Genomic DNA, 24,057 nt, shown 5'->3' on the forward strand with positions numbered 1-24,057 from the left:
CATACTACCCACCTCCATACACTCCGCACACCTCTCCTGTAAATACTACCCACCTACATACACTCCTCTCATGTACATACTACCCACCTCCATACACTCCACACTCCTCTCCTGTACATACTACCCACCTCCATACACTCCACACTCCTCTCCTGTATATACTACCCACCTCCATACACTCCACACTCCTCTCCTGTCCATACTACCCACCTCCATACACTCCACACTCCTCTCCTGTACATACTACTCACCTCCATACACTCTACACTCCTCTCCTGTACATACTACCCACCTCCATACACTCCACACTCCTCTCCTGTACATACTACCCACCTCCATACACTCAACACTTCACTCCTGTACATACTACCCACCTCCATACACTCCACTCTCCTCTCCTGTACATACTACCCACCTACATACCCTCCACACTCCTCTCCTGTACATACTACCCACCTCCATACACTCCGCACTCCTCTCCTGTACATACTACCCACCTCCATACACTCCACACTCCTCTCCTGTACATACTACCCACCTCCATACCCTCCACACTCCTCTCCTGTACATACTACTCACCTCCATACACTCCGCACTCCTCTCCTGTACATACTACCCACCTCCATACACTCCACACTCCTCTCCTGTACATACTACCCACCTCCATACACTCCACACTCCTCTCCTGTACATACTACTCACCTCCATACACTCCACACTCCTCTCCTGTACATACTACTCACCTCCATACACTCCACACTCCTCTCATGTACATACTACTCACCTCCATACACTCCACACTCCTCTCCTGTACATACTACTCACCTCCATACACTCAGCACTCCTCTCATGTACATACTACTCACCTCCATACACTCCGCACTCCTCTCCTGTACATACTGCCCACTGCCATACACTCCGCACTCCTCTCCTGTACACACTACTCACCTCCATACACTCCTCTCCTGTACATACTACCCACCTCCATACACTCCTCTCCTGTACATACTACCCACCTCCATACACCTCGCAACCCTCTTATGTACATACTACCCACCTCCATACACTCCTCTCCTGTACATACTACCTACCTCCATACACTCCACACTCTTCTCCTGTACACACTACTCACCACCACACACCCTTTCAGTGAACACCTTTCAACCCAACTTCTAATTTGCATTTTTTTTTGACAATAATGATAATGGAAAGGAGTTGGTAGCAGATGGGTTAAATACTGTAGAAAGTCACATCCTCAATCTGGTATGTAGTGGATAGAGAGGTTTCTGAATATAACTTTGTGTACTGCATGTCTGCATTTCTATTACTTCTATGACGTCACTTCTATGACTCATAATGACTTTTAAATTCACCCTGACAATAACATTCTGTGTTTTCCCCATTTTGTAGGACCATAAAGTACATGAGAGTCCGGGAGAAGAAGGTAATGGACATCAATAGGTGACTTCGTGATAAAGTGATTTTTTCATGTACAGTAATACCTTGGTTTGCGAGTAACGTGGTCTACAAGCGTTTTGAAAGACGAGCAACATTTTTTTTTTTTAAATGTTGCCTTGATATGAGAGCGCTGTCTTGATGTGAGAGCAGTATTACGTGACTCGTCGTCACTCTGCTCTCCCCAAGGGGCAGGGCCAAGCACTCCCACTGACGTCATCCAGGGAGGAGAGGAGCAGAGAGCCGAGGAGTCACGTGAGCGCCGGTAGACGCTCTGATACACTACTGTATAGGTATATACAGCACAGACACAGGGACACATATTGTTATTTAACATAGGGGGTGGCATGCTTATTCAGCACTGTACTATACATATGATAGCAGCATATCTTTTTTTTTTTGTATGTAGCACTACTCCCAAGGGAGCTGCTGAATACGGGTTTCCCTGGGTTACCATTAGCAACAGTAGAACATTCAGACATGTTTCCAAGTGATTTTACCTCAGACAAGGACCAGTCCAGTTTCTTTGGTTTTTATGTTTTATTAGGAACTTGGATTGGAGAAGGGATGAGTGGGATACTCCGACTGAACAAACTATGCACAATAGGCAGGGGCGACTTGAATAAATGCTAGTTAACGCTGGGTAACACTGAAATTGAGCTAGTCACGGCTAGGCCGCTGGTTTCAGTCTGTCACCACTGTGACGCAGAACTGAGGTAATCTGTACTCTGGAGCAATCTGTACTGTACTGCTGAACAACTTTCAGGGTCCTTCCTGGCACCCCCCTTTGTTCCCAATCTTCAGGGTTCACTACACGGCACCCCCTTTACTGTAACACTCTGAGTGAGCTGGCTCCTTGATCCCCTGACTTCTCTGGAGTGGTCCACTCTCTCAGGCAGACCCCTGGGCAGTTCCCTTAGTACTCTAGATACTGTTTTTTCCAAAGTCCTCTGCCCAGCAGCTCCACTGGTCAGCACATTGGATCCTCTGCACTCAGCTGCACTCAGCTCAACCCCTGGTCCCTAGGCCAACTGCCTGGACCACCTTCATCACTCTACAGGAGGAAGAACAGCCGTCCGCCTCCTCCTGGGACTTTGCTCCCCTGTCACATGCTCCCCTCCTATTTATGTGCAATCCCAGGATGCTCTCCCGATGGAACTGACATAAAACAGAGTGTGCCACTGGCTAGGTTTCCTCCACTGTCCAATGAGCTCCCTCATTGGCTGCAGTGGGGACAGACCCAGTGAATAACACCTGGAAACATGTGACAGACCAAACTAATAGATCAGCTCCCCTGAGTTAAACTCTTGTTTAAAACTTGGTTAAATCCTATCAGCAGGAGCAAAATAGATGCTTTTACTTAGCACCTGTCTAGGAGGGTGCTACATGTACATCATGGGACACAGAGCCATAAATCATAACATATGGGTTATATAGCCACCTACAGGTGAAGAACACTGGCAACCAATCAGAAAGGATGTCCCCCTATATAACCCCTCCCACACAGGAAGTAATTCAGATTTTTCACCAGTGTCTAAAGGTGATGGTCACAGTGGAGAGTCTCTCCACATTTCTCTTCAAAGAAGAAAGAAGATATGCTACATACCCCAATCAAAGATCACTGGATCTAAGGAGTTCACTATCAGATTTATCTAAAACATGGACTAAAAAAGATGGTACCTTAGCCTCCGGAAGCAGACAAGAGGTTTTGCCTGTAATGCTGTCCTTTTTAGGTGCTGGACCCTGGGATCCGGACCCTTGGAATACCAAACCCCAAAGACAATCTGTGCACGGTGCTCTACAGGTCCAAGGCAGTTGCCCCTCTTAAACAGGGGGACCCAGTCCTTGAAGGTCACCAAGACAATGCTCGCCGTGATGGGTGAAGATTGGATTCCTGTTTCAAACAGAATCCTGCGGCAGGACTGGGGAGTCCAATTTAAAATATTTACACATACAGCAAGCCTTGAAGGTAAAGTTGCTGGCATGATTGCAGATTGTAAATACTTTATGCACTGTTCCCTTTAAAAAAGAGAACAGAGACCGAGTGCCATGTGAGTCTCTGCATGAGACTATGGATGGTAAGCCTAGGCAAAATACATCCTGTTAAGCATTATTTCTGTGCTTGTTTTTCTGACACGATGTTTTCATCCTGTGCTGATTACCTGATAGGTATCAGCCGTGACAAACCAATGTGTGCATGAGACTGTGGATGTTAAGCTGTGCAAAATACATCCTGTTGAAAGCTCTGGCTTTTCCTAAGGGATTAAATGTGCCATTTATATCAATTGTGATTATATGAGCTTGTGCAGTTGTGGGATTGATGCAAAGTTTGTTGAAACATTATTTATTTGCCTATTGTTATCACACTGTTTTTTGCCCTGGGCTGATCACCTGAAATGTATCAGCTGTGACAAACAAAATTCAGCCTAAGCTGCTCTCACCCCTATGTGGTTGCTGTTTTCGCCTTGGCGCATAAGCCCCCACATGTTTGTCTCCTCCCTTAAAAACGTGTCTGTGGCGAAGGCCCATTCGCGTGTGAGAATCTTCGCCTTTTAAAACAGACATACGCCACGTGGAGAGCGTAGCACGCCGCGCATGCGCAATACAGCATAAATGGGCGCGATTTCGAAGAAACTGTTTCCAATGCGCTAGCCTCTGTCAGAGGCTGAAGGGGACACAGAGCAGCAGCAGCTGGGTTGCGTGATTCACTGTGGGTGTATGTTACTGGAAAAAACAGGTCCTGTATTTTGGGATAATCAGTGCTGTGTGTGATAGTCTGTATAAGCTTGGCACAAGCCTTGGATACACTGAAGTTAGTACCTCAAGTTTGTCTTGCTATAAAGCAATGTCTGCCCGAAAAAGTTCTGGGGGGGGGGCACAGTTGGAAGAGGCACTGTGATTCCACCGTCAGGCCTTGAAGGTCCTAGCTGTGCTTCCTCGGCGTCTACTCCCCCTGAAGAGCCAGAGGCGACTAGCCAATCTGAGCCATTACGGTTGTCATTCATTGTAGCTATTCCAGGTGCTTCACCGCAACCTACGTCACTAAGGACGATTTGGAATCGGCATTAGCCAGCCCTGAGGTTAGGATTGCTGGCATGATTGCAGCATCACAAAGAAGGAGGAAACGTGATAGATCCCCCTCACCTGTGCCGCCCCCTAAATCAGTTCAGGATTGGGCAGAGGATGTGGAAGAAGTAGCTGATGATGACCCTATGGAAGGTCAAGCTGAGGTTTCCACTTCTGGGGAGTCAGGGTGTAAGAGGAGTCTCTATCAGCCTCTCAAACTCAGAGATTGTTAGTTCAGTCTCTTACTGAAATGGTCCGGTCTGCATACAAATTTCCTCCCTTAAAAATGGCTGAAGTCTCTTTTTCCTCTCTAGGCTCATTGCGCCCTACTCATAGTCCTCTGACGTTTCCCATACATCCACACTTGGAGCAAGTAATATATAATGATTGGGACCATCCTGATAGGATTTAACCAAGTTTTAAACAAGAGTTTAACCTGCCCTGTGGATAATGCCTAGGTTTTTAAAGATCCAGCAGATGAGAAGTTGGAATCTTTATAAAAAACCTCCTTTGCGGTTGCAGGATCTGCGATACAACCAGCAGTATCGGCCATAGGCGTTTCTCAGTCTTTAAAAGACCGTATGAAGCGAGTGTCCAAGACAGTTGCTTCTCAAGGAGAGTCTGTGGAAGATCTGTCAGATCTACCTCGCACTTTGTGCTCTTAAAGACTCCATAAGGCAAATGTCACGGTTGGCTCGGATGACAGTACATATGCACAGAATCCTTTGGTTAAAGAGCTGGTCTGCGGAATTACCATGTAAAAGGTCCCTGCCTGGCTTCCCTTTCCAGGGAGAGCGCCTTTTTGGTGACGATCTGGAAAAGTATATCCAAAAGATATTGGGGGAGGGAGAGTACATTGCTACCTGTAAAAAGGAAGAGCAAGCGTTTTTCTTTTAAGATCCCCAGCACTCATACTACCAGTGCTTCTAATTCCAGATGGTGGCGACGGGCCTCAGCCATCTGGGTCTGGAACCAAGCCTTCAGGGTAGGGTCGGAAAAAGCACTGGGCCCAGAGAACAGTCAAGTCTTCCTCTAATAGGTTTGGTAGGGGACCGCGCTCAAATAAATATATAAATATATGTCTATCAAATATGAGATAATCATAAATACATCAATGAATGTGACTCAATATCTCTCCCATAAGTGAAAATTCATAAAATAAAATAGAATAAAATACATTAAATATATCTCCAATGTCAAAAATCCAAAGATAAATAAATTAAGAGTATAACATATAGGGGTGATTGTGAAAGTCCAGTGTAAGATAATGATAATATTATTACAATAGCTTCAGAGGACACCCTAGTGGGAGGGGCGAAACGCGTCAAGCCATTGCTCGTACATCCGGCGTCACATCCGGTTCCGGGGTTGGAGCACAAGCGGTGAGAGCGGCGTCCACCACTCGGAAGACAGGCGCATTGAAAGCATCTGTTTGTAAGTGTATTGTATTTTATTTAATAAAAGTTTAATTTAAATACTACACTATGGAGGACCTTCTCTCTTTGTATGGCTACACCTGTGGGGGAGCTGTATAGAATCTAGAGCCACGCCATTGCCACGCATATCTGAGTGTGCACATCCCAAACCAGCCGGCATCCATCTTCTAGACCGTGAGGAGGAAGTGATACTGACGGGCTGTTATACTCTGGTTGTCCGGTGAGTGGGGGACCAAGAGGGGAGCACACGAGGAAGGCACAAAGCACTCATACACCTGTGTGTGGAACTGTCAGCAATATATGTAACGTTTACACTAAGCACTGAGCACTTTGGATTTCTGAAGAGGAGATCCTTGTGGGACTATTGATTTATTGGGACTGTCAGCAATATTTACCACGGAGGCACTGAGCACTTTGGATCTATGTGGAGGAGATCCGGGTGGGACCTTTGATTTATAAGTAGTGTTGAGCGAACACGGACTGTATTATTCGAAAACTTTACTGTATGTTCGGGTTTAAAATCTGTGTTCGGTAATTTTATTTCCTGTATGTAATAGCGCGGTTTTAATGGCGGGCTTTCAACAGCCAATCAACAAGTGTTTAACTGGTGTGCCATAGTAGCCATCACAGCCATGCCTACTAATGGCATGGCTGTGATTGGCCAGCTGAAGCATGTGACCCAGGTCTTTATAAGCTAGAGACACAGCGCGGTGCGCGTCAGTCTGCTGTAGTGTAGGGAGAGAGCACACATAACGGTGCTGGCTGCTGCTGATTAGGGACAGACAGGGAAAAACAACATTGTGCCCGAAAATAATGCAGGGACAGGTCGGAGTGTAGGCAGGGAAAGATATTTGAGCATTTTAGGGACAGGCTGGAGAGAGTAGGCAGGGAGAGATTAGGAGACACAGGACAGAACAATCGTCCATTAGCGATCTACATCGATTTTGCTGTGTGGGGGGGTGGTGCAGTGAACGATCTTTTTGCCCTCACTTGAGCCCACTGAGGAGGAGGAGGAGGGAGAAAAAAAAATATTTTTATCAGTCTGTTGTGTGCAGCATTCAGCTATATTTTACTACAGAGTGCTGTTCTAATCTGCTATTTAAAAATTACAAATTTAAAGGGGAATTTTTTTAAGAGCACTTGCCATGCTCTTAACTACATTTTGATGCCATTTGCAGCACTCTAGCCCTTTCCATTGGTTTTTTATAGCCATTTTAGTGCCTGAAAGTTCGGGTCCCCATTGACTTCAATGGGGTTCGGTGTCCGGGTCAAGTTCGGAAAAAGTCCGGGACACGGACCCGGACTTTTTTTTCAAGTTCGGCCGGACCCACCAAACACGGACATCCAGGTGTCCGCTCAACTCTATTTATAAGTCTACTCAATGTGCACTTTATTGTGATTTTTAGCACATGATAATAATTTGGTAATATATTTTTATAGTAGCACAATAGTATACTAGTAATTTTATTAATATATGTTTATATATTGCACTTTAGTTTTTTGCACCTTCAACATATTTTAATAAGCAGTGCTGGGCAGAATACTTCTACCGTGAGTACTCAAGCATCTGCCCAGGGGTCTGCCTAAGAGAGGGGACCACTCCAGTGGGGTCAAGGGGATCCAGAAGTCAGCTAACCCAGAGTGATATGGTAAAGGGGGTGCCAAGTTGTTAAACCCTGAAGATTAGAGGGTAAAGGGGGCGCCAGGATGGGCCCTGAAGTTGCTCAGCAGTGCAGTCTTCAATAAAGGACAGTTACTTCAGGAAAGGAGTGCTTTAGGAAGCTAATAGGACTCTTTCACAGTCAAAGGTAAAATTCAGTAAGTGGCCTAGACGTGACTAGCTCAATCAGCGTTAACCAGCGTCAGTCAGCGTTAACCAGCGTCAGTCAGCATTTTTTGTAAAGTCCCTGCCTTTTTGTGCATAGTTCAGTTATTGGAGTATCCCACTCATCCCTTCTCCTATCCAAGTTACAAATAAAAACACAAAACCCAAAGAAACTGGACTGGTCCTTGTCTGAGGACTTGGAAACATGTCTGAATGTTCTACTGTTGCTAATGGTAAAACAAGGGAACCCACACATAAAAAAAAAAAAAAAAAAAAAAATGGGCAGTTTTGGGACTTTAGATGAGACACCGGTGAGCACTGCTCAGCGTCTCCATCCCTGTATATAACAAAATTGAAAAGCAAGGGATATTAAAGAAGGTGTGTGGAAACCAGCCGGTCCCTAGTTTGATATACTTACCCACCAGTCTGCTAACAAACCAAATAAACCTGTCTAACAAATTAGGTTAAAAACAGGGGTTTAGTTAACACACATTTGCAAACGCATGTATAAGCTGCAAGGCCAACAACAAGGCACCCTGTGTATCTTGCAGTCCTAACACTACCTAACACTACTCAACCTAAGTGTCTCCACAAGGGACGTACATGAATGCTGATGGATGGATGGGAAACAGATGGGCTTGGAGATCGCCCAATCCTCCCCCAACCTGCTCCAATCCAAGACTGGTAATGAAAAACTAATGGCTATGTAATAGCCATAGGGTGCAAACTAAAAGTGATTGGCTGGGAAACACACACTCCCATCCCTTTAGTATGGATGGTGAAGGCAAAAGGGGACTTTGAGTGAGACACCCGCCTCTAAAGCAAGCATCTCCATCGCTGATAAGGTACAAAAAATGGGTAGTTGCTGGTGGGTGTATTTTGTTCCTGGGGAGGGTCTATTGTTGCTGGGGGGGTCTATTGTTGCTGGGAAGGATCTGTTGTTGCTGGGGGGATCTTATGATGCTGGGGTCGGGGTCTATTATCATTAACCAATTCCATACAAATTACTTAACACCCCAAAACTATACTTGGCACTGTATTCTCTGAAAGGAGCAGTACTACTAGGTGGATAGGGGACACAAACAAAGGGCAGTGCTCAGAAGTAGGTCAGGGGCGGAGAGAGTACCTTCATCTATTCTCGGAGAAAAATAGCCCTGCCAGTAGAGATAGCAGTAGTGAGGCTCCCACCAACCAGCTGGATAAGTGCAAAAGTAGGTCACCCTGGCGGATGACGCGGGATCACCCGAGGTACAGGGTCTAAGTACTAACCGGTGTTCACCAGAGCTCCTGAAGGTGGAGATGGGTTTTTCTGCATGTTACTACCAGGTTGCGGCCTTCAGGATCACCCCACAGGGAGGTGAGCAGGACGGGGTCAAGTAGCAGATATAGCAGGTAGGGATCAAGCGGAAGCATAGTCAGTAAAGAAGCCAAAGGCCCATAGCGAGTGGTAGTGGAGATACAGAAAGCAGCAGGAGTGACAAGAGAGAGCTATTGGCACAATAAGCACAATAATCTGGCAAACAGGAAGTGCAGAGACATGGCTTAAATCAAGAAGTTCATGGGAGGAGCAAAGAGGTCAAGAAAACAAGGACCAAGGGCAAGATCATTCAAGGAATTGTCCAGGTAGCTGTCCAGCATCCCAGGTGGCTTAGCAAGAAGAGACATCGCCAGACGCAGCAGAGGTCACAGGTTCAGAACCAGGTCCTGATAATTATTCTCACACAGATTGAAGGGGCTTACAGATAATAATAAATGTTCACCTTGGCAGCCACTCCATGATAGAGGCTCCTGGGGAAAACTCAGTTGGCTGTAGTTTTTTCCATCACTATTATTATGCAGGATTTATTTTGTGCCAACAGTTTGCACAGCGCTATACCATATAAAGCGGGACAGTACAGTTCAATACAGAAGGAATAGGAGGGCCCTGCTCATGAAGCTTTCAATCTAAGGGATGGGGAGGGGGGGAGGTGGTAGAAGAGGTAATAGCTGCAGGGATGATCTGATGGAGGTGACTCAGGTACAGTTCTTAGGTGGAGGTGGGATAGGCTTCCCTGCATAAGTGAGTTTTCAGGGATCGCCTGAAGGCAGGCAGGAGGGATCGCCTGAAGGCAGACAGGGGCTGACCGGACTTACTGGGGCAGGGAGTTCCAGAGGATGGGAGAAGCTCTGGAGAAGTCCTGGAGGTGAGCATGAGAGGAGGTAACAAGTTAGCTATAGAGCAGGAGGTCTTGGGAAGAGTGGAGAGGACGATTTGGGTGATATCTGCAGATGAGGTTGGTGATGTAGCTGCGGGCGATGATGAAGAGTTTGAAGTTGACAAGAAAAGATTTCCCTTCAGCACCTACCATGCTTGTCCCCTCCCATAGGCACAAATATGTAAGAAAGTAAACTTGCATATTAGTAGAAAGCTCTTTGTTTCACATTAGGATCATGTGTGCATGGCTGGTATTTATCCAATGTTTGTAAGCAGTTTTAGCTAGTAATAGTATAGACCAGGACCTGACATTCAAAAAGGCTTTACATGTTGGTAATTGTCACTTTTTTTTATTCCTATTTAACAGAAAAAAACACTAAAGAAGATGATAAGGTGACACAGGACCCCCCATCCTCTCAGGTTCTGATTGAGAACCTCCAGGACAGCTGCACTCCTGAGATGTTAAACCTCCTGGTGGAGAATATCAGTGAGAAGAATGAGGACACCGACTTCCAGGTGGAGAGGATTCCAGAGATTCAATCAGCTGTTGTCACCTTCACTTCTGAAAATGGTGAGATATCAGGTTCATTGTGCTCTTGGAAATGTTGGTGCACACGCTCATCTCCACCACGTAGAGGGTCTGTAGATCTCTCCAGTGGGATGACCCAAGTGGATCACTGCAATATGCTTTGAGCATCCTGTCCCCAGTTCTGCTATTATCCCATAATACTATTTTGTTTCCAGCTGGTCTGGGATTTCCACCACCGCTCCACCCCCTGCACCGGGTCATTTAGGCCTACTGTTTGCAATTTAAGGTATTCCTTTTTAGGATGTAGCACCCTCCTATGTAGGTGCTAGTGAGAAAGTATAGTTTTGTGCTCTGTCTGCTTACCAGAAGGGCTGCAGGTAAATCTATATTGTTCTCTGCCTACCAGAGAGCAGGATCTGTTAGTGAGGTCTGCTCATTGTGCTCAGGATGCAACTCATTCTGTCTAGAGAGAGTTTCACACTGGTCCAATAGGGAGGCATGCTGGACAGTAGTAGGAAACCTGATGAATGGGTGCATAGGCTTTTGATACAGTCCTGATGATTGGCAGAGGGAAAGTGCCTCGGTGCATGTAGGGATACTGTATAAAATGTGCTCGGGGTCTTTTGTCTGGATAGCGGAGTCCCAGGGGAGAGGTGCCTCCTCCTTTGTAGAGGTGCCATGTGGCCTCAGGTGGTCATCCTGAGGGCATAGAGAGTAGCAGTGAGGAACTGAACCCGGAGGTCCAGAGGAGCTGACTAAGAGGGGAGATACAGGAGGATCTGTCTCTGCAGTACAGTAAGTACAGAATCTTGTGTCAAGGGGCCTGACCTGAGGGGGGCCATCCCTGCTCCTAGGATAGTCAGTGGATGGGTGTCAGTTGAAAGGGGATACTAGTGAGAGTGCCCTGAAGATAAGTTATCGTCCACTAAGTCGTCTTGCTCCTTATTTGTCCCTCAATTTTGGTCTGATCTAAATAGTTGTATATAAAATGCATTATTTATCTTTCAAAGTGTTTCCTGGTGCTAAACCTTTCATCCATTTTTTTACATTTCTGCATTGTTAAATTTCAATGTCAGTGTAAAGGACCAGTAGTGGTAAAAGAAAAAAAAAAAAACAACACTTGTGGGTTTAACCAATCATTTATTTTGTATAATTCTCTTTTAAGGGGGCATGCCAGGGGGGTGTGTCCTATGTCTTCATACTTTTCCCAATAGGTGTCCCTCGTTCCCATCTCAGAATGTTGGGAGGTATATATTATGTGCAGTTTACCAATAAAGCATTGATGTTACTTATTTATAGTCGTGCAGACATTTTTTTGAGGCTGCAGATTCAGTGCATCCGGAAAGTATTCACAGCGCTTCACTTTTTCCACATTTTGTTATGTTACAGCCTTATTCCAAAATGGATTAAATTCATTATTTTCCTCCAAATTCTACAAGCAATCCCCCATAATGACAATGTGAAAGAAGTTTGTTTGAAATCTTTGCAAATGTATCAAAAATAAAAAAGGAAACAAATCCCATGTACATAAGTATTCACACCCTTTGCTCAATACTTTGGTGAAGCTCCTTTGGCACCAATTACAGCCTCCAATCTTTTTGAGTATGATGCTACAAGCTTGGCACTCCTGTTTTTGGGCAGTTTCTTCCATTCTTCTTTGCAGGACCTCTCAAGCTCCATCAGGTTGGATGGGGGAGGGTCGGTGCACAGCCATTTTCAGATCTCTCCAGAGATGTTCAATCGGGTTCAAGTCTGGGCTCTGGCTGGGCCACTCAATGACATTCACAGAGTTGTCCCGTAGCCACTCCTTTGTTATCTTGGCTGTGTGCTTAGGGTCGTTGTCCTGTTAGAAGATGAACCTTCGCCCCAGTCTGAGGTCCAGAGCGCTCTGGAGGAGGTTTTCATCAAGGATGTCTCTGTACATTCCTGCATTCATCTTTCCCTCAATCCTGACTAGTCTCCCAGTTCCTGCCACTGAAAAACCTCTCCACAGCATGATGCTGTCACCACCATGCTTCACTGTAGGGATGGTATTGGCCAGGTGATGAGCGGTGCCTGGTTTCCTCCAGACATGACGCTTGCCATTCAGGCCATGAGTTCAATCTTTGTTTCATCAGAGCAGAAATTTTTGTTTCTCATGATCTGAGAGTCCTTCAGGTGCCTTTTGGCAAACTCCAGGCGGGCTGTCATGTGACTTTTACCGAGGAATGGCTTCCGTCTGGCCACTCCTATACAGGCCTGATTGGTGGAGTGCTGCAGAGATGGTTGTTCTTCTGGAAGGTTCTCCTCTCTCTACAGAGAAACGCTGGAGCTCTGTCAGAGTGACCATCGGGTTCTTGGTCACCTCCCTGACTAAGGCCCTTCTCCCCCGATCGCTCAGTTTGGCTGAGTGGCTCACTTTCGGACGAGTCCAGATGGTTCCAAACTTCTTCCATGTACGGATGATGGTGGCCACTGTGCTCGTTGGGACCTTTAATGCTGCAGAAATTTTTCTGTACCCTTCCCCAGATCAGTGCCTCCAAAAAATCCTGGATGTGCCTTTCCAAATCATGTCCAATAAACTGAATTTACCACAGGTGGACTCCAATCCTAAGTTGTAGAAACATCTCAAGGATGATCAGTGGAAACAGGATGCACCTGAGCTCAATTTTGAGCTTCATGGCAAAGGCTGTGATAATTATGTAAATGGGATTTTTTGTTTTTTTAATTTTAAAAAATTTGCAAAGATTTCGAACAAACTTCTTTCACGTTGTCATTATGGGGGATTGTTTGTAGAATTTTGAGGAAAATATTACATTTAATTCATTTTAAAAAAAGAGGCTGTAACATAACAAAATGTGGAAAAAGTAAAGTGCTGTGAATGCTTTCTGGAAGCACTGTATTTGTTAAGTGATCCTTGTCCTACACCCCCTGGGGCGCTGGCCCATTTTGTTAATTAGCAATAAAGCTTTAATCACATGGCTAATTGTGGCTATCTCCTGTACTAAGCAGATTTTTTCTGCAGGCGGGGTACAAATCAATGACAGGCTAATAAACCCTGAGGCTGTTTGCACTTATCCAAACACTGAGCAGGTACATGCAGTTAGGTACAGATGAGCGGCCCAGTATTGCATCCTGGACTGCTCAGCTCATCTGTCTCTAACCGCATGTGATGGGATGGGAAATGCCATTATAATGGGGGACTTTAATTATCCAGATCTAGACTGGGCAGAAGGAACCGCACATTCCTCCAAGGCTCGGCAGTCCCTAAATGTTTTGCAGGACAATTTCATGGGTCAGATGGTGAATGCACCGACAAGAAACAATGCAGTACATGACCTACTGATTACCAACAATACAGACCTGCTCATGGATATAGAAATACGGGACAACTCAGGAAACAGTGACCATAGGTCAATTCGTTTCAATATTAATCACAGTAGTAGGAAGCAAAAGGGTAATATAAGGACACTGAATTTCAAAAGAGCCAATTTTCCTAAACTGCACTCTTTGCTAGAAAATATCTAATGGGATAGAACCCTGGGAACAAAGAACACGGAGGAAAAATGGGAGTGCTTCAAGAGCATACTAAACAAAGGGATTGGCCAGTGCATTCCAAAGGGAAATAAATTTAAAAGAGCAAAAGTAAACCCTGGGTGGCTAAACTCCAACATAAAAATGCATATTAATACTAAAGAAAAGGCCTTCAAAAAATACAAGGCTGTGGTGTCATTGGCAGCATTCAAGCATTACAAAGAGTGCAATAAGAAATGTAAAGGCGAAATCAAGGCAGCTAAAATAGAACATGAGAGACATATAGCGGAAGAGAGTAAAAAAAACCCAAAGAAATTCTTAAAAGTATATAAATAGTAAGAAAGCGAGGCCAGAACACATTGGCCCCAATAAAGACGACAAAGGAAATCTGGCCACAGAGGACATGGTTAACAGAAGATAGACTTAGAACTAAACTAGAGAAACTTAACAAAAATAAATCCCCGGGACCGGATGGCTTGCACCCGAGGGTACTTAAGGAACTCAGCCAGGTGATAGCCAGACCATTATTCTTGATCTTTAAGGATAGTCTACAGATGGGAATGGTGCCAGCTGATTGGAAAAAAGCCAACGTGGTACCAATATTTAAAAAAGGGCAGAGATATATCCCGGGTAACTATAGACCGGTCAGCCTAACTTCTGTAGTCTGCAAGATTTTGAAGGGGATGTTAAGGGACCACATACAAGACTTTAGTAATGAAAACGGTATTATTAGTAGTAATCAGCATGGATTCATGAAAAATCCTTCTTGCCAGACCAATCTATTAACCTTCTACAATGAAGTGAGCTGCCACCTAGATAAAGGTAAGCCTGTGGATGTGGTGTATCTGGACTTTGCAAAGGCCTTTGACACCGTTCCCCACAAACGCTTACTGTACAAACTAAGGTACATAGGTATGGACCATAGGGTGAGTACCTGGATAGAGAACTGGCTCCAGGGGAGAGTCCAGAGGGGGGTGATAAATGGGGAGTACTCTGATTTGGCGGGTGTGGAAAGTGGGGTCCCCCAAGGTTCTGTCCTGGGGCCAATCCTGTTTAATTTATTCATAAACTACCTAGAGGAGGGGATATCTAGTACAATCTCAGTATTTGCAGATGATACTAAACTAGGCATGCCAATATCTTCTATGCAGGATGTGGAAACCTTACAAGCGGACCTGAACAAAATAACGGGGTGGGCAACTACATGGCAGATGAGGTTTAATGTTGAAAAATGTAAAGTAATGCACTTGGGCGTCAGAAACATGGAAATGAGCTACTCACTAGGGGGGGGGGGACCTCTGGGTGAATCTAAAATGGAAAAGGACCTGGGGGTCCTAGTGGACAACAGGCTTGGCAGTGGCATGCAATGCCAAGCCGCTGCAGGCAAAGCCAACAGAATACTGGGATGTATAAAAAAGGGGATTCACTCCAGAAATAAAGAAATTATTCTGCCACTCTACAAGACTCTGGTCCGGCCACATCTGGAGTATGCTGTCCAGTTCTGGGCACCAGTCCTCAGGAAGGATGTGCTGGAACTGGAGAGAGTCCAGAGAAAAGCAAAAATATTAATTAGGGGAATGGAGGACATCAGCTATGAGGAAAGACTACAAGCATTGAACTTATTCTCTCTGGAAAACAGACGCTCGAGAGGGGATATGATATCAATGTACAAATACTGTACTGGCGAGGACCCTAGCATAAGGAAGAAACTTTTTAGAGAAAGGGAATACAATACAATAAGACACGTGGCCACTCACTAAAACTAGAAGAAAAAACGGTTTAACCTTAAAATATGTAGGGGGTTCTTTACTGTCAGAGCAGTAAGGATGTGGAATTCTCTTCCGCAAACAGTAGTATCAGCAGGGAGCATTGATAGTTTCAAAAAACTATTAGATGGGCACCTTAAAGACCACAACATACAGGGGTATACAATGTACAACATACAGGGGTATACAATGTACGGTTAACAGCAAACACACACACATCATAGGTTGAACTGGATGGACTGATGTATTTTTTCAACCTCACAAACTATGTTACTATTTTACTTGATGTGCAGTTACAGGCTGCAAGCCTATCATTGTTTTGTAAAGGCTTTCTGACCGCGACTGATCGCAAATACCTAAGAAGCCCTAACATGGTTGTAAACCCTTCCATATTCCCAGTAAAGTGACTGGGCTCATGGTAATACACAGAGATGAAAGAAATCCTCCTACGTTAGTTGTATATGTTTATTTGCAATATTCTCTTCTATACATCTGTTCAAAGTGCTGAATTTATACAGCTTGTGTGACAGACTAAACCGGGACAGGGGCTTTTGGAGAGGTCTAGGGGCTAGCCTTCTACTCACTGATCATGGCCTGTGGAGGAGACTGGGATTTTCTTTGTTTCTTCCGGTCAGAGCCCCGAAAGATTTGGCTGCTCAAAGACCAGGCCCTATTTTGCCATTCGGCACTGCATGATTTTAGCGGACAATTGCGCGGTCATGCGGCGCTGTACCCAAACGAATTTGACGTCCTTTTTTTTCCACAAACAAAGCTTTCTTTTGGTGGTATTTGATCACCTGTGCGATTTTTATTTTTTGCGCTATAAACAAAAAAAGAGCAACAATTATAAAAAAATTTGAAAAATATTGTTATTTTTTCAAATGAAATTTAAAAAAAAAATCTAAAAATCAGGCCAATTTGTTTTCCACTACATATTTTTGGTAAAAAAAATAGCAATAAGCGTATTTTGATTGGTTTGCGCAAACGTTATTGCGTTTACTAACTACAGAAAAGATTTATGTCATTTTTATTGTTTTTTTTTTAACTAGTAATGGCAGCGATCTGCAATTTTTTTTTCAGCGGGACTGCAACATTGCGGCGAACAGATCGGACCCCAAACTGACATTTTATACACTTTTGGGGGTACCAGTGACATTACTACAGTAATCACTGCTATAAATATGCACTGTTACTGTAAAAATGACACTGGCAGGGAAGGGGTTAACATTATTGGTGATCCAGGGATTAAGTGTGTCCCTAGGGGCGTGATTCTAACTGTTAGGGGGCATGGCTAGTGAAGTAACCACAGAGACATGTGATCCTATATAGCAGGATCGCATAGCCTCTGTACCTACTTCAGTGAGAATGACAGACGGCTGTGTTTACATCAGCCGTCTGTCCTTCTCTGTCAGCTGCGGGAGATCACGAGTGGCCGGTGGCCACCGGAGCCACCGGTCAAATGCGCTGGCTCAGCAGGGAACAAGCGGGGGCGGGAGCGCACCGCCGGCGGTGCACGCTCGCCCCCTACAGGCTCATGGGCGGCTGAGTGCCGGAGTAAATAGACGTGAAGCGGTCGGCAAGTGGTTAAAAAGAGCCCAGTTCAGCCTCTGATCCCATGGAGAGAGCAGATCATTATCTAATGATGGACAACAAGGTGATGAACACTGAGAGCGAGGCTTGGATTAATTCTCTGAATTAATCTCTGTTATTACTGTTTACAGTTTGCATCGTTTAGAATAATGTGATCAGTCTCTCACCTGATTTTGTGTGGTATATATTCTGTGTGAGTTTACAATGAAGTCAGTTCCAGTTTGCACCTAAGCTGGCGTCGTCTAGTTCTTGGCTGCAATGCTCATCTATAATACCTGGTTCCTGGTTCCAGAGTGGAAGAAGCTGTATCTTGACAGAGGCACCCAAGCTGGGTGCCAGACGGTCCGTCACAATTTGTTCAGAAAAAGGGAGCAGAGAGCTGAAGTTACATTCTGCACAGCTCAGTGAGGAGAGCTCTTAGAGCTGATTGGAGGAAGAGACACCCCCCTCCCCTACACAGCTCACAGGAGCAGAGCTGAGGCTGTCAATCAGCTTGAGGTCCCTTCCCTGTCACCATTTTTGTCTTGGTGTCAGGAAAACTTGTCAGAAGTGATTCATGCTCATAGCAGTAGAAGGATGCAGCAGACAGAAATCACAGTTAGTGCCCTGGACTGAGATAAGTACACACTATAAAAGGATATGCTTTGCTCATATTTCATGTCTGAGGTTTACAACCACTTTAAATTAGGACAGAGATTCTAAACCTTCTCCACTCTACCCACAGCAGACAAGCAAAAAAATAAATAAAGACAAACCCCTGACTTGTGTTCTGCTTTATGTTTTGGATATTCCTCCTTCGGTGAACTGATTGTAATTTGTCTTCACGCAGATATTCCAGAATTCATTGGAAGATTTTCTGGAAGTCCGAGAGTCAAACAGCAAAATCTGAGAGCCAAATGTCTGGAGAAAACCAGAAGCATCAGGGTGGAGGGTCTCCCAGCCAACACATCGGAGGAGTTCCTCGAACTTTACTTTGAGAGTGCAAAACACGGAGGTGGGCCTATAGAGAATAAGGAGATGTTACCGGAAGAAGGTGCCGCCATCATTACATTCTCCAGTGCTGAAGGTAAAAGGTTTCAGTCTGCGTGTTTTGTATTTAAAGTTACATATTGTACAGATTCACAGAGTGGAACTTTAGACAAATTTTTCAATTTTGGAGGGTGTGATAAGTTGAGGGTTTTTTAGCTCATTGGTAGTGCAAAACAGTGAGTTTATTCCACGCCAAAATCGTCTTTTTAGGGCTTTTCTGCACACTTTTATTTAAATAAAAGAAAAGTTCACAAATAAATAGCTTCCCACACAGGGGGCTCTCACCATCAATACTTCAAAAGAACAATATTCAGACTCCTGGCTCTCTTTGCAGCTTCTACTGCCTAAGCTCGATGAAGGGTAAAACAAAGACTCTTTATTCAACAACTCACTTCCAATATATACAGTCTTAGGTGCTTGATTACATCATGCAAATGTATTGTATACAGAACATAATTAACATACCTGACTTTCTGGACAGAAACAATAGGTGAATGACACTGGAGGCTCAGACAGGATTAGCATTATCATAATTGACTCAACAAACAACAAGCCCAAAACATAGCCGAATACGCATTCCTAGAAGTGTGAACACACCTCACCTCTAAACAGATGAAAGCAGAAGACATAGGCTCGCAGACTGCCCGTCTCCATTTTCAACACACCTTATTATAAGTGTCAATTCACATCCCCCAGTATACCATAGCTGAGTCTTATGTCATTAGCATCTGTTTAGTCTCTCATTGTGTGAAGTCCTTTGTTGTAGGCAGCTTAGGCCTAGAGTCTGTGTCGCTTGGGGTGACAGGGACTTGAATTCAAAGTTACAGTACTCTAAGGGTCCCCCAGCATACACCCCTCACACAGAGCCGCGCTCCCCTACAAGCCAGGGCCCGTAGTTTGTGGGCAGGAGGCTGGCATCCACACTCCTCCAGTAGCCCATGGCGAACGTCCCAGCAAATGGGCGTTCGTCACACTGTCTTGCTACATTGTACAACAGATCATGTGTACCCTTTGCATTGAGGTTAACAATATTAGTTAATTATTTGCTCCAGTTCTAAATGACATAAAGGCCATGACCAAAACTATCTGAACAAAGAGCTGTCCATGAGCCACTATGTGTTACTAATACAATTTTCATCTATTTGTTGCAGTTGTAAAGACGGTTCGTACAAAGCAGCATACATTTCACAACTCAGTCCTCTCCGTTTTCCCATATTACCCATCTATTGGACAATGGCTGTACGGAAAGACAGAAACACATATTAAGACACCTGAACCCGTAGAATGTCCCATATGTGCACAAATACTGGAGTTTATCTTTAACAATGAAGAAATTAAACAAAGTATAGAGAAGCACATGGCAGATCAATATTGTGATGTGAAATGGCCAAATCCAAACCCCCCCAAACCTCTCATTGTGCTGTCTTTTCCCAGCTACCTCTCCACACATCTACGCACCCTGTCAAAGATAGCACCAACCTGGAGAAATAAAGTCCAGGCAGAGTTCTCGCTTCTAATGTCGAAGTATAAAGTCATAGAGTATGACCTGAAGCCACCAGTGTGGAAAGCCATCAGGACAAAGGTGTCCAGTTCATCTAATGATGGAGTCCTCTTAAAACCAGACTTAGCTGCAGAGAAGGCTTTCATTGTGGGCATTTCAGAAGATGTTGACAAGATTGATCCGATATTCAAAAAACTGGTGGAAGAAACCACCAGACAACTGAGCAGAGTGGAAGAGGAGGTGCCCCTTGAACCCGCAGCTTGTAAATTAATGTTTGCATGTGGTCTGGAGGAAAGCATCAAGGATGGTAACCCACATATAAACATTAGTTATGATAGAACTACTAAGTCAATCAAATTCTATGGCCCAAAAGATGAAGTGCTCAATGCCAAATGTGAAATTCTGAATACTAGGCAAGGCCTGAAGTCCAAATCCATTAATCGTGATCCAAGCATCATCCAGTTTCTGATGGCAGCAGACAATGAAGAAATGTCATATAACCTTCTTATGATTAACAACACTAAAGCAATATTTCAGGTGGAAGATAATGCAGTCATGTTAGTTGGTTACTCTGATAAAGATCTTAAAAATGCTGAAGAAACTTTGGAGAAAAAATTGGTCTGTAAGCGAGTTTCTGTGGTGAATAAAAGTATCACTAAGAGTCCGGAATGGGGAAGATTAAAGTCTTTTCTAAATGAGATGTGTAATGCTGGCGGAATGAAAGTTTCCATAGAGGAACTCTCTGGGAAGGAAGGAAATGAGGTGGTGATCACTGGTCTATCTTCATCCGTAGAAGAAGCCTACCAGCAGATCCATGACTTTGTGGAGAAGAACACTTTGGTGCAGAAAGACATCAAGCTGAAGTCGGTGGCAACCTTGCAGTTTATTGAGGGAGAAAAGAAGGAATGGAATGGAATTTTAAAGAATGTGAAGGTTGTAAAGAAACAGAATTTCCTCTCCTTGTCCGGTCCAAAGATATATGTAGAAGAAGCAGAAACTTTTGTAACAAAAATGAATTCTACACTACATTCTGACACATTGTACATTGACAAACCTGGGGCCAAAAAATTCTGTATTAGCAATGAAGACATGCACATTAATACAGCAAAGAATACATTTCGCTGCGTGATATATTTTCAGATGGATGGAGATACCAGAATTTCAGGTCATCAGCCTACTGAACCTCTTTGCTATGTCAACCTCCAAAATGAAGTCACGGTGGCTCTGTATAAAGATGACCTGTGCCAGCACAGTGCTGATGTCATCATCATTGCATCAAATAAAGATTTAAAGCCCATTGGAGGACCAGCACTGGCTTTGCTGAAAGCAGCAGGGCCCAAACTTCAGAAAGAATGTGAACGCATTGTTCAGGAAGAAGGGGAGCTGGAGCCGGGGGAGAATGAGATAACAGATGTGGAGAATTTGCCCTGCAAGAAGGTGATTCATACAGTTGGCCCTAAATATAGTGAAAAGGATAAATCAAAATGCGAGCGGCTACTGCGGAAAGCGATCACCCGCAGCTTGGAGACAGCTGCAGAGAATGTTCTCAACTCTGCTGCAATTTCTATGGCCAGTTTCGTAGTCTCTGGAATTCCTGTAGACATATGTGTGGAGAATATTCTGAAATCCATCAAACAATACGCAGAAAGCAAAAAAGCACTCAAAAACATCCACCTTGTAGACAACGATGACCTCACACTGAAGACTTTAACCAAATTCCTGAAGGAAGAGTGCGGTGAGGAGAATGTGCAGGTCACCACAAAAAAACCAAAGAAAAAACATCACGGGAAGAAGACTTCAAAGAAAAAGGAAACAATGAGAAAAGGTGACCTTTCCATGGTGGTGACTAAAGAAGGAGTGCATGTCAATTTAAAACACGGGAATATTGAGGATACGACGGTAAGTATTATATACAATTGTGGGGTTATTCTGCCAGCAAATACATTATTTTTCCACTTCCTGTGACAAGATGACAGCGCTCTTTGTTCTGCAGAGAAATCACACAGCAGGGTCATTGCCTTGTAGACAAGATTGACTTTTATATAGTTTTAGGTAGGAAGAACAGCAGGGCGCACTCCGAGTATAGTATAGTAGCATAATAATTGCAGCAAAAGGACAACTCACATTGTGACAGTTAAAGTGATATTTAAGTGGTTGTAAAGGCAGAAGGTGCATTCTATACATTCATATAAAAAAAAACTTGTGTACAGTAGCCCCTCTCAGCCCTCTTAATACTTACCTGAGCCCCATCTAGATTCAGCGATCTCCTTCCTCATTGGCTGGAACCTGGAAAGCGCCATTGGCTCCCACTGCTGTCAATCAGGGTCAGTGAACCAATGGGGAGGGGGAGGGGGTGGGGCTGAACTACGGCTCCATGACTGGATGAACACACAGAGTTGCAGCTCAGGTACCCTCATAGCAAGGTGCTTGCTTTGGGGGGCATTTGGCAGAGGGGAGGGGCCAGAAGCGCTGGCGGGGGACCCGAGAAGAGAAGATCTGAGCTGCTCTGTGCAAAACCACCTCTCAGAGCAGGTAAGTATAAGGTAAGAAAAACAAAACTGAGACTTTAGTATCACATTAAAGTCTTTTTATAAAAAATAAATAAATAAATAAATAAAAATGTTACACTTACCTGTTCTGTGCAGTGCTTTTGCACAGGGCAGCCCCTATCTCGGGTTCCTTGCCAGTGCTCCTGGCCCCTCCCTCCTGCCAAGTGGCCCCCAGAGCAAGCAGCTTGCAATGGGAGCACCCAGAAAGGCTCGCTTCCAAGCTGCATCTCTGCGTGTCCAATTACACAGAGACCTGGCTCGGCTCTGCCCCCTCAGTGCCTGACCTCACAAATGCGCTTCTGGAGGAATGGTCAAACATTCGCATAGACACACCCCAAAACCTTGTGGACAGCCTTCCCAGAAGAGTTGAAGCTGTTATAGCTGTAATGGGTGGGCCAACTCAATATTGAACCCTACGGATTAAGACTGGGATGCCATTAAACTTCATGTGTGTGTAAAGGCAGGCGTCCCAATACTTTTGACAATATAGTGTATATATGTTAAAGAAATTATGAATGTTTCATAATTAATATATGTTTTATAATAATTTATGCTTATAATATATATATATGCTTATATATATGGAGTTTTCCTAGAACTACATTGTTTCAGCAGATTATGCTAATAATTTAAACAGTGGCTACTCCATATCCTGCCATATGTTGTTTGTAAGACCTCATATGAAGTTTTCACATTAACAAAGACTTACTATATTGTATGACGTCCGTATATCCTGTCCAGATGTTTTGTAGACGAGGAAATGAATACAATAGACTACTGTTCAACCCCCCCGCCCCCCCCCCCCCCCTTAGGATATATTAAAGGCTGTACAGGCCATCAATCATTGTCCAAATGAAGGGGGGGTTTCAATCTTAACAATGTTCAAAATGTATATAAGGGTAGGAGACATGTATGCAAACCAGACGGTTCATAGTAGCTAATAGTAGTATGTCGGTGTAAACTGTCTCCTCGTATACGAGTATTAAATGCCTCTTTCCTTGTATCAGCTTGTGGTCTAAAGGTGATTTCCCTGACAATATGCAGGTATTGAACACATCACCATTTTACTAGCTAAATATATTTCTAAAAGTTCAGAAATGAAGTTATGTGTAATGAAATGGAATGACACAGAGAAAAAGTATTGAACACATGGAGAAAGGGAGGTGCAAAAAGGCATGGAAAGCCAAGACACCAGCTGAAATCTATCAATAATTAGAAAGAAATCCTTCCCCTTGTCAGTGCAAATGAATATCAGCTGGTTCAGTCTCGAATGTTGGCCTATAAAACGGTGTCTCATTATCAAGGTGTCACACAAGAAACATCTCATGATGGGTAAAAGCAAAAAGCTCTCTCAGGATCTTAGCAACCTTATTGTTGCAAAACATGCTGATAGCATTGCTTACAGAAGCATTTCTAAACTTCTGAATGTTCCAGTGAGCATCCAACCAGCCATGACCAGGTGTTCCTCACAAGATTTCTGACAGAGGAGTGAAAAGAATTATCAGAAGAGTTGTCCAAGCCAAGGAAAACTTGTGGAGAGCTTCAGAAAGACCTAAAATTAGCAGCTACACAATAAGTAATGAACTCAACCGCCATGGCCTGTA

General features: G+C 44.2%; 2 protein-coding genes across 2 annotated transcripts in view; both read left to right on the forward strand.

Annotated features, from left to right (window-relative positions):
- Nucleotides 1–24,057, forward strand: part of LOC309557593 (protein mono-ADP-ribosyltransferase PARP14-like) — a 254,593-nt gene that overhangs the window by 166,781 nt on the left and 63,755 nt on the right. The gene's annotated exons all lie outside the window — the stretch shown is intronic.
- LOC309557744 (protein mono-ADP-ribosyltransferase PARP14-like) lies at nucleotides 1,417–23,934 on the forward strand (the record flags this gene model as incomplete). Its single annotated transcript, XM_082260515.1, has 5 exons — nucleotides 1,417–1,444; nucleotides 10,344–10,547; nucleotides 18,204–18,440; nucleotides 19,555–21,803; nucleotides 23,758–23,934. Exons 2-5 carry the CDS (start codon nucleotides 10,436–10,438, stop codon nucleotides 23,932–23,934), a joined length of 2,775 nt encoding a protein of 924 aa, XP_082116641.1. The 5' UTR covers nucleotides 1,417–1,444; nucleotides 10,344–10,435.

This window comes from Pelophylax lessonae (assembly GCF_965119305.1).
Source record: "Pelophylax lessonae genome assembly, chromosome: 6".
Taxonomy (NCBI): domain Eukaryota; kingdom Metazoa; phylum Chordata; class Amphibia; order Anura; family Ranidae; genus Pelophylax; species Pelophylax lessonae.